Here is an 11,825-nt window from a genome sequence, read left to right on the forward strand (position 1 = left end):
AAGGTTGGAGGGGAAGAGAGAAATGGAGGTGGAACGTTGGGGACGGGGGGAAAAGGGGACGACGCTAGGTTAGGGTTTCCACGTTGGGGGGTTAAATGGATTCAAATCCACGCGGACGCGTGGATCACGTGAGAGCGTAGCTGAGGCGGAAGTGCAACGACGCGAAAGCGTCAGTGACGCGAACGTGTGAATGGTGGATAAGGAAAATGACGCGTACGCGTGGAGCACGCGTACGCGTCGACTAGAATCTGTGCTAAATGCACATATCCAGCGTCATTTTGGCGCAACTCTCTGTTTCAATTAGGGGGGCAAAATTTTCAGGCGACGCGTACGTGTCGCCCACGCTTACGCGTGATGTGTGTTAATGAAAATGACGAGTACGCGTCGTTGACGCATACACGTGGCCCAAATTATACGTAACGCAACCAGCCGCACGATTCCAGCCCAACTTTCTCGGCGTTAGATTGATACGCCGATTTGAAGCCCACGCGTGTCCCATGTGCACACGTGGTGTATTTTTTTTATGCATTATGCAAATGCAAATGCAGACTATATGCATGTTTCCAGGGAAAATAAAATAAAATAAAAAGAAATAAAATATAACTAAAGACAAACAATAAGAAAATAAAATTAAAATTGAAAAAGGAACAATCATACCATGGTGGGTTGTCTCCCACCTAGCACTTTTAGTTAAAGTCCTTAAGTTGGAAATTTGTTGAGCTCCCTGTTATGGTGGCTTGTGCTTGAATTCATACAGAAATCTCCACCAACGTTTGCAATTCCAATAGCCTTTGGGGTCCCAAACTAGGCACGTAAAGCCTTTGAGCAAGTTAAAGCAGGTTTTCAGGCTCCAGGAGTATTGATTGTTAGGACAAATTCCAGGATCCCAAACCTTGCTTCTATACCCGTCTTTGCTATTATCTTCATTATTCCAACCGGGCGATGAGTAATTGGAACTCTCACTGAGATACCCAAAGATCTTCTGAGACCCATTTAATCGAACTCTATACCAATCCTTGCACTTCTATTTAGAGCGTAGAACCATATTGAACTTTGGATGCTAACTTCTATTGCTAACCATCTCCCTCTTACTCTAAAAGCCACAAAGAGCTCTAAGCTGGCCATCTGTTTCAAGCAAACCATATTCAAGTGGAAAAGTAAAGATGAAGGCTAAGGATTTTACCCACTTGAAGTTTGTATTAGGTGGTAATGGCTTTGGGAGAGGTGTTTCCGGTGGTTCTACAAGCTCCACTTCCTTATACTCCTCTGTGAATTCTTCCACTTCCTGACAGACCTCTTCAATTGCAACCTCGTCTTGATCAAAGTCTTGAATTTCTTCCTCATCACTCAAGTCATAAGTTAGAGGTTGAGAAAAGTCTACCTCCACATCATCCTCATATTCACTCGGGGTGAAATCTTCATTCTCAAAGAATTCAATTATGGATGCAAGTTCATCACTAGGAGAGCTTGATTCATGATCGTTATTACCACAAAAACTTCCTTCTTGATCTGTTTCATCCAGTTCTTCATAAGATACATGCTTTGGGGGTTGTGCACTATCCTCCTTAGAATCAATTGCAAATTTCTGGCCGAAAGTATCCACAATTCTTGATTCCCATGGAGGTTCAGCGTATCCTTAGTCTTCAACCAATTTTTCTTCCTTTATAATTTCAGCTTCCTCTACTTGTTCTAGTACAAAGTCATGTTCTGTACTGTCAACCGGAGCTTCTAGTGTCTCCTTCGGACTAGGGGCTAATCGATTTATCGCTTGCTCCAATTGATGAAGGGTTGCATGAAATTTATCCACGGTTTCCTTAAGACAATCCTGTGATTCATGGGTCGACGGATATGGACATGATGCATATGGAAGTGGTGGTTCTCGGGAGTAATTGGATTGGAATTGGGGTGGGTAGAGGTTAGGGTCATATGGAGGTGAATGGTTGTGATTGGCTTGTGAGTATGGTGGTCCGAAGCTATGTTGAAGAGGTGGTTCATTGGCATATGATGGGACTTCTTGGTAACTACAAGGGGGTCCACCATATCTATCATCTTGGTATGCACCTCGGAATGTCTCTTGACCATAGTAATTTGGTGGAGGTGGTTTGTCATGAGGGGGTCCACCATAACTATTGTCTTGGTATGCATTGTAGAATGGTCGTTGTCCATGGTATCTTGGAAAGTGTTGTTGCCGAAAGGGTTGATCAGATCCTCGTGGTTCCATTTGTGATTGTTTCGACCTTGATGCATGTTCCTGTTATAGCTTCCATTCCTTACAACAATATTAGAACCAAACTCAAAGTGACGGGGGTGAGAACTCATATTAACTAATAAAAATTAAAAACAAAAATAAAAAGAAATAAACAAGCAAAATAAAATATTTACAATAACCAATAATAAGGCACACGTTTGCAAGTCTCCGGCAACGGTGCCTGATGAGCGGATAATTTATACACTTTTTGGCATTATTTTTAGGTAGTTTTTAGTATGTTTTAATTACTTTTTATTATATTTTTATTAGATTTTAAATAAAAATCATATTTCTGGACTTTACTATGAGTTTGTGTGTTTTTCTGTGATTTCAGGTATTTTTTGGCTGAAATTGAGGGACCTGAGCAAAAATCTGATTCAGATGCTGAAAAAGGACTGCAGATGCTGTTGGATTCTGACTACTCTGCACTCGAAATGGATTTTCTAGAGCTACAGAAGCCCAATTGGCACGCTCTAAATTGCGTTGGAAAGTAGACATCCTGGGCTGTCCAGCAATATATAATAGTCCATACTTTGCCTGAGTTTCGATAACGCAAACTAGCGTTTAAACGCCAACTTTCTATTCTATTCTGGCGTTAAACGCCAGAACTGACACCAAAGCTGGCATTTAACTCCAAGAAAAGACTCTACATATGAAAGCTTAAATGCTCAGTCCAAGCACACACCAAGTGGACCCGGAAGTGGATTTCTGCATCATTTACTCATTTTTGTAAACCCTAGGTTACTAGTTCATTATAAGTAGGACCTTTTACTATTGTATTTTCATCTTGGTTATTCTGGTTCCCCCTTTAGGGACGAAGCCAATGACCACCATTATCACTTATGTATTTTTAACGGTGGAGTTTCTACACCCCATAGATTATGGTGTGGAGCTCTGCTGTTCTTCATGAATCAATGCTTTTACTACTGTTTTTCTATTCAATTCATGCTTATTCTTATTCTAAGATATTCATTCGCACATAAGAACATGATGAATGTGATAATTATGTGACACTCATCACCATTCTCACTTATGAACGCGTGCCTGACAACCACTTCCGCTCTACATGAAAACAAGCTTGAATGTGTATCTCTTGGGTTTCTAATCTAAGATTAAAACCTTCATGGTATAGGCTAGAATTATTGGCAGCCATTCCTGAGGTCCAGAAAGTCTAAACCTTGTCTGTGGTATTCCATCTAAGATCTGGGAAGGGATGACTGTGACGAGCTTCAAACTCGCGAGTGTTGGGCATAGTGACAGACGCAAAAGGATCAATGGATCCTATTCCAACATGAGTGAGAACTGACAGATGATTAGCCATGCGGTGACAGTGCATTTGGACCATTTTCACTGAGAGAACAGACGGTAGCCATTGACAACGGTGATCCCCAACATATAGCTTGCCATGAAAGGGAATATGAATGATTGGATGAAGGCAATAGGAAAGCAGAGGTTCAGAAGGAACAAAGCATCTTCATACGCTTATCTGAAATCCCACCAATGAATTACATAAGTGCTTCTATCTTATTTTCTGTTTTAATTATATTTCAATTATCAAAATCCCATAACCATTTGAATCTGCCTGACTGAGATTTACAAGGATGACCTTTGCTTGCTTCAAGCCGACAATCTCTGTGGGATCGACCCTTACTCACGTAAGGTATTACTTGGACGACCCAGTGCACTTGCTGGTCAGCTGCACGAAGTTGTGTGAAAAGTGTGCAATCACGATTCCGTGTACCAGCACCATTTTTTACGAACAGATTCTTGCTAGTAAAGAATTTTATAAAAATAATTGCGTTGTAAGTATAGTTTCTAAACCAGTAGAGAATCCTCTCGTGCAAAAGTTTGGTTGTCACAAATAACAAAACCCAATAAAATTTATAACCGAAGTATTTAAACCTTGGGTCGTCTCTCAAAGAATTGCAGGGAAGTATGATTTATTATTGGTTATGAAATTGTATATTTTTGGTTTTTGAAATAAGGAACAAGTAATTTAAATGGCAAGAAAAATAAATTAATAATTAGAAAAACTCTTGGCAAGGTATGAGAACTGGAAATCTCATCCTAGTTATCCTTATCAAGTGTGATGAGAATTGTTTATTTCTCCCACTAAGTTAACCCTTACTAAATAAAGAAAAGTCAAGTGGACTAATCAACTTGATTCCTCAAGTCCTAGTCAACTTCTGAGGAAAGACTAGTTTTAGAGGGATCCAAATCAATTAGCAATTTCCAATTTTCAATCAACTGCTGAGTTTGATAACTCAAGTGTCACCAACTATTCAACCAAAGCCAAAAGGGGAAAAATCTAAATTATTTATATTGTAAATAGAAGAAAGCAATTATAAATCTAAAATACCTCAAATTGCATTTAAACATAAATTCAAATCTAACATGAGAAGGTTCATAAGCCAATTTGGGAACATAAGTAATTAACAAGTAAAAGCATTAGAATAAATAAAAGTAGAAGAGAAACATAAATTAAAGGAACATTGAACCTGGAATTGAGAAATAACCATAAACTAAGAGGAATCCTAATCCTAAAAACCTAAGAGAGAGGAGAGAGCCTCTCTCTCTCTCTCTCTCTCTAAAACTACATCTAAAACCTAAAATTGTGAATTATGAATGTTGTATCCATTCTCCCTTTGATTCCCCATTTTCCAGCCTCTATATTGTGTTTCTGGGCTTGGATTTGGGCCAAAGAAGGGCCCAGAAATCGCTGAGGGCGTTTTCTGCAATTTCCTGCACGGGGTGTCCATCACGCGTGCGTGTGGGTCACGCGTGCGCGTCATTGGAGATTTTCCTTGCCATGCGTACGCGTCAGTCTTGCGTACGTGTCACTCGTGCTTTTTGCTAGGCATGCGTTCGCGTCGTCCTTGTGTGCACATCGCTTGCATTTTGCGCGAGGCACGCGTTCGCGTCGTCTATGCGTGCACGTCGCTGCCATTTTCTTCAAAACTCCATTTTATGCGTTCCTTCCATTTTTGCATGTTTCCTTTCTGTTATCTAAGCCATTCCGGCCCTATGAAGCCTAAAATTACTGAACACACAAATCACGGTATCGAATGGTAATAAAGGATAATTAACATTTTTAAGGCATAGGAAACATGTTTTCACACATATCACATAATAAGGAAGGAGTTGTAAAAACCATGCAATTCATATGAATAAGTGGGTGAAGAATTGATAAAAAATACTCAATTGAGCATAAGATAAATCATAAAATAGGGGTTTATCAGAACCAAAGCCCCAAATGAGCACAAGTTGAACTTTCCACCACAATCCAAGCCACCAATCAACTCCAATCAAGCACCAACAATCACCAAAAACTTCCAAACTCACAATAATCAAGCTATAACACACATAGACCATAACTAATCAACCTAAGGCTCATTATAATTGAAATTTTACAAGAGTTTCAAAACTTCTTACCTTGCCCAACAGTTTTGGATGCCAAAACCAACATCAATCAAGGGCTAGAGTGTACCTAAACACCCAAAACACAAGATTTCACTCAAAACCAAAATCCTAAATTTTTGAAATTTTGAGGAGAAGATCTGAGAAGGATTCGTGGTTTCCTTACCAGTTTCTTGTGTCGGTTTTGTAGAGCTCTTCATGAGGAACGCGTGGCCACAAACGGTGCGGCGATCGAAGCTCTATAGCTCAAGATATGAGCTTGTGAAGATGGTGATGAATAGTGTTTTCTTCTTCCTCTTCTCCCCTTTCTCTTTCAGCTGATGGTGTTGTGTTTATATGTGTTGTTGCCGAGTGGGTTCATTAAATGAACCTATTTATATGTTGGGCTTGGGCCCAACTTGGGCCCGGTCCAATCCGTTATCGTTTTTAGCCCGTTTGGCCCAACTTTGGGCCAAACCTTTAAAATTAACGCCCGTTTTTTACTTCTATTGTTTTTCTAAGATTTTTTACTGTTTTCACCTTTTCTCGCGCAATATCGAGCAAACTTAAACCGGTTCAACCAGTTCGACTATCGGTTCACGGTTTCCGACGATTTTTCGCAGAAAATACATTTTCTGACTCAGAAAAAGCCACTGAGTCCAAAAATTATATTTAAATCCTCTAATTCTCGTTCTAACTTTTCAGATTCTATTTTGGGGCAATTAATTATCTAATTAGGCGGTTAATTAGTCGTGGTTCTTACATTCTCCCCACCAAATAAGAAATTTTGCCCTCAAAATTTAATGATTACCTGAGAATAGCTCGGGATAATCCTTTCGCATCTCAGACTCCAATTCCCAAGTATGCTCTTCAACTCCTGCTCACTCCCAAGCAACTTTAACCAATGAAAGTTCATTTCCTCGCAGCTTCTTCACACTCGTGTCGTCAATCCATACTGGTGTTACTTGAAAAGTCATGTTCTCCCTCAACTCGACCGACTCGGGTTCTAACACATGAGCCGCATCTGACGTGTATTTACGGAGTTATGACACGTGAAATATGTCATGTAAGTTAGACAAGTGAGGTGGCAAAGCTACTTGATCTGCCACCGGCCCGAATCGTCTCAGAATCTCAAACGGTCCAATGAACCTTGGATTCAACTTCTTGGTCTTGATTGCTTTTCCAATCCCAGTTGTTGGCATAACCCTTAAAAATACATGCTCTCCTACTTCAAATTCCAGTGGTTTCCTCCTCTGATCCGCGTAACTCTTCTGTCGACTCTGAGCAGTTAGAATCCTTTCCCGAATCTTCTTAATCTTCTCAGTAGTCTTTGCTACCAATTCAAGACCCAAAATACTAGCTTCACCAGACTCATATCAACAAAGTGGAGATTGGCACTTCCGTCTATACAAGGCTTCATATGGAGCCATCCCAATGCTCGCATGAAAGCTATTGTTGTACGCAAACTCCACCAATGGCATGTAACGGTCCCAACTTCCAAGTTGATCCAATACACACGCCCTTAGCATATCTTCCAATGTCTGAATAGTCATTTTCGACTATCTATCCATTTGCGGATGATATGTGGTGCTGAGACATAGCTTTGTACCGAAAGCTTTCTGAAAAGCTCCCCAAAACCATGATGTGAATCAAGGATCACGGTCTGACACTATGCTCGATAGCACACCATACAATCTTACTATCTCTTTGATGTACGATCTCGCCAACTCTTCCATAGAACAATTCACTCGAATAGGCAGAAAATGGGCGGATTCGGTTAAGCAATCCACGATCACCCAAACCGTATCAAATCCCAACCTAGTCCTCGGTAGACCAGTCACAAGGTCCATTGCAATTCCTTCCCACTTCCACTGAGGAATATCAAGTGGCTGTAACATTCCCGATGGTTTCTGATGCTCTATCTTCACCTTCTGACATGTCAGGAACTTGGATACCACTGTTGCTACATCACCTTTCATCCTAGGCCACCAGAACATCTTCTTTAAGTCATAATACATCTTTGTACTTTCGGGATGAATAGAAAACCCACTATTGTGAGCTTCTGACAACAAATCTTGCCTCAAGCTCCCGACATCCGGTATACAAATTCTCCCTTTGTATCTCCACAACCCTTCCTCCTCCTTAGTGAATTCTCCGCGCCTCTTATCACCAACTGGTTGAAACAGTTGCTGAAACTTCTACTCATCTTGCTGAGCTCTCTAAATCTCTGATCTAAACGTGCTTGAGATCTGTAACAGGTTTAAATAAACTCTTCTCACAACTTCACCAATATCCAACTTAAGGTCCACAAACTTATCAATTAGCTCCTCTTCCTTGATTCTCATCCAAGAAATTGTCAGGGACTTTCGACTCAAAGCGTCTGCTACCACATTCGCCTTTCCAGGGTGATGACTTAATTCAAAATCATAATCCTTCAAAAGCTCCATCCACCTCCTCTGACGCATATTGAGCTCTTTCTGATCAAAGATGTACTTGAGACTCTTATGATGAGAAAAGACGTAAAACCTCACTCCGTACAAGTGGTGTCTCCAAATCTTCAATGCAAACACAATCGCCGCTAATTCTAAATCATGAGTTGGGTAATTTACCTCATGCGGTCTCAGCTGACGTGGTGCGTAAGCCACCACATTCCGGTGTTGCATCAACACGCAACCCAAAACCTTCAGTGATGCATCATAATACACTTCAAATGGTTTGTGCGGTTCCGGTAAAATCAAAACAGGTGCTGAAGTTAACTTCTGCTTCAAGGTTTGAAAACTTTCTGCACACTCCGACGTCCACACAAATAGAACCTCTTTCCTTGTCAACTTAGTCATCGGTAGTGCAATCCAGGAAAATCCTTCAATAAATCTCCGGTAATATCCGGCGAAGCCCAAGAAACTTCTGACTTCCGTCACCGTCGTTGGTCTTTCCCATTCCATCATCGCCTCCACTTTCGAAGGATCTACTGCTATTCCTCCTTTGCTCACCACATGATCTAGGAACTTTACTTTCTTTTTCCAGAACTCACACTTGGACAACTTAGACTACAATTTTTGCTCTTTTAAGATTTGCAACACAATCCTCAAGTGTTCTTCATGCTCTTTTGCCATCTTAGAAAGGGACGAAATACTTTATTCATGTAATCCATGAACACAGCAGGTGCATTCATCAACCCAAAGGACATTACCGCAAACTCGTAGTGTCCACAGTGTGTCCTAAACGCAATTTTCGGGATGTCATCCTCTTTCACCCTTATCTGATGGTAACCGGATCTTAAGTCGATCTTGGAAAACACTCTAGCTCCTTACAATTGATCCATCAAGTCATATAACGTTGGCAGCGAGTACTTGTTCTTCATAGTTACTTTGTTCAACTGTCGGTAATCCACACACAGTCGCATTCCTCCATCCTTCTTCTTCACCAATAAAACTGGCGCTACCCACGGAGATACACTTGGTCGAATGAACCTCTTGTTCAGAAGCTCTTCTAACTGAGTCTTCAATTCAACCAACTCTATCGGAGCCATTCGATAAGGCGCAATCGTCACTGGTCCGGCTTCCGGCACCAATTCACTCACAAATTCAATTTTCCTCTGAGGTAAAAATTCAGGAATATCTTCCTGGAACACTTCCGGAAAGTCTCTAACTACCGGTATTTGATCTAGTTCCTGATTATCACCTAACGAGTTTGCAGCCAACAGAACATAATCCTGACACTCTTCCCCATTACAGTGCACCATTACTGAGTTCAGGTAGTAACCCTCAGCTATCACTGCTCCCTTTTCTCCTTCCGGAATAAACTGAATTAACCGCTCAAAGCAATCCAACAAAACCCGGTTCTTCAACAACCAATCAAACCCCAAAATCATCTCTAACCCAATCATTGGCAAGCAAATCAAGTCATGCACAAAATCTCTACCCTCAAGCTTGAAACCTACTTGCCTACAACCTGATCTAGTCATAATTGTCTGATGCGGAATATGTACATGCAGATCAAATGCTATCTCTGACACTTTCAAGCCTAGTTCCTCAACCTTATCAAACAAAATAAACAAATGCGGAGCTCCAGTATCATACAATGCAATCTAGACTTTATCACCAATTAAATAGTTACCTCTCATCAATGGATCTGCCTTGGAAGCATCATTGGTGTTCATAGCAAAAACCCGTCCTTGGTGCTGACTCTGACCCGCATTCGGGTTCTTCCTACGAGTGTAATCCCTTGCAATGTGACCACGCAAGCCACAGTTGAAGCAACCACCTAAACCAATATTGCATGAGTCATATGGATTGAAATGCCCACAATGTGCACAAGTCAAATCCGGAGAAATCTTACTCTGATTTCCTCTCCCTTTGGCATACTGAAACTGATTCTGAGCGTTCTTTCTGAAGCCTCCTTGCCCTTGAGGAGCATATCCTCCTCTCTTGAAACTCTGACCTCTCGAATGAAAATACTTGCCACGTCCCCTACTGGTATTTACTCCATGAGTCTCCTTGGGCGAAGCTATTGTCTTTGTATATTCTTCCACCACTCTCGCCTTGTTCACTAACTCGGAGAAGACACGGATCTCTATAGGAGCCAAGCAGTCATAATGCTATCCTTCAAGCATCTTTGATACTTGAAACACTTCCAGCTATCGTAGATCTCTGGGGTACCCTGACACACCCGAGAAAACCTACAAAGCTCCGCAAATTTGCTTGTGTAGTCTGCCACAGACAAGGAACCTTGTTTCAACTGCATAAGTTCCATCTCCTTTGCTTCCCTTGCAGACTCAGGAAAGTACTTCTTGTAGAAGGCCGTTTGGAATACATCCCAAGGAACATCAGCATTCTGGAGCTGTAGCAAGCGGTACTCTGCTTGCCACCAGTGTTGGGACTCTTCCGCAAGCTGATAAGCAGCAAATTCTACATATTGGTTATTCGGAACATGTTGCACCTGTAAAGCATGCTCCATGGCTTGAAACCAGTTGTCTGCTTCTGTAGGGTTGGTTGATCCTCGGAAAATTGGTGGATGAACCTTGAGAAAAGTCGCCAAGGTCATCGGGGCACCTCCCAAGTTATCGTCGTTTCCCTCCGCATTGTTATTCGCATTTCCTTCACCATTTCCATTGCCATTCCCATCCGGTTGGCCTAACCTCTGCACCGCTTGCAGAGTCGTAATAGCATTAGCTTCCATGGTATTCGCAAGGTTTGCCATGGCCGCTATGAATTCGGCATGGTTGTCAACCGGTTGCTCATTCCTACTTTCTCGTGAACGTGCTCGACCTCGTCCGTGAGTGGCCATTAGGGTTCCTGTCTACACCAAACAATCGATATCAAGATGATCAGTCTCAATATCAAAAGCCTAGTGCTTCAATTATCCTAAACAGGCACTCACAAACAAGCAGGATATGCAATATCAAGTAGATAACCTAATAGCATCAAAGAAAAAGACACATAGAGTATGCAATGAAGCACAATCGGTCCATCCCTCAGGCTCACAAGGACGAACCACTCTGATACCACTAAATGTAACACCCCAATTAGCCTAAGCTTTACCTCGCGTCGTAAAGCTAAGGTTAATCAAAGGTTACGACAAAATGTACTAACGAAGCTTCTAACTTAAAGCACAAGAAACAGAGATAATATAACAAAAGATAATAGTATAATATCATAAGAATCTAGCCACGGCTCGCAGAGTTTAAGCCAGCTAGCTATATACAGACATACAGAACAACAGTAAAATCAGCTTATACAAGTTTTTCTCTCTCAAATACAAGCCTCTAGGCAAAGCAAAATACAAAAGTGAGAGCTATATAAGCAAAATAATAACAAAGACTCCAAAAATATCATGATCCTCCACTTCTGTCACCATCCAAACAACTTACCGAGGTGGGTTGCGACCTGCATCTAAAAAACACAACAGAAATATGGTATGAGAACCAGAGATTCTCAGTATGGTAACAGTGCCCAGTGATGTAGGATATAAGACCCCAGGACGCCAAAGGCAATCCTAGAACTTCATATCCATCACAAGATTTATCTTAAATCATACTAAAACAATAAAGCATAACTTAAAACCATGACATAACTCAAAACTTTAACTGTATAAAAAGGGTAATCTAACTTAAAGGATTCTCTAACTAACAACTCTCCACTGTCCCACAGCCTTCACCAACCTATCCTCCATGCGATCCCAT

At 41.2% G+C, this 11,825-nt stretch overlaps 1 protein-coding gene across 1 annotated transcript; it reads right to left on the minus strand.

The window, feature by feature from the left end:
• Positions 8,952-10,843, minus strand: LOC107646951. Its single transcript, XM_016351093.1, has 4 exons — positions 10,457-10,843; positions 10,266-10,353; positions 9,813-10,216; positions 8,952-9,731 (listed from the first exon to the last, which is right to left on the minus strand). Exons 1-4 carry the CDS (start codon positions 10,841-10,843, stop codon positions 8,952-8,954), a joined length of 1,659 nt encoding a protein of 552 aa, XP_016206579.1.

The sequence above is a fragment of the Arachis ipaensis genome, chromosome B06, assembly GCF_000816755.2.
Source record: "Arachis ipaensis cultivar K30076 chromosome B06, Araip1.1, whole genome shotgun sequence".
Lineage (NCBI taxonomy): Eukaryota > Viridiplantae > Streptophyta > Magnoliopsida > Fabales > Fabaceae > Arachis > Arachis ipaensis.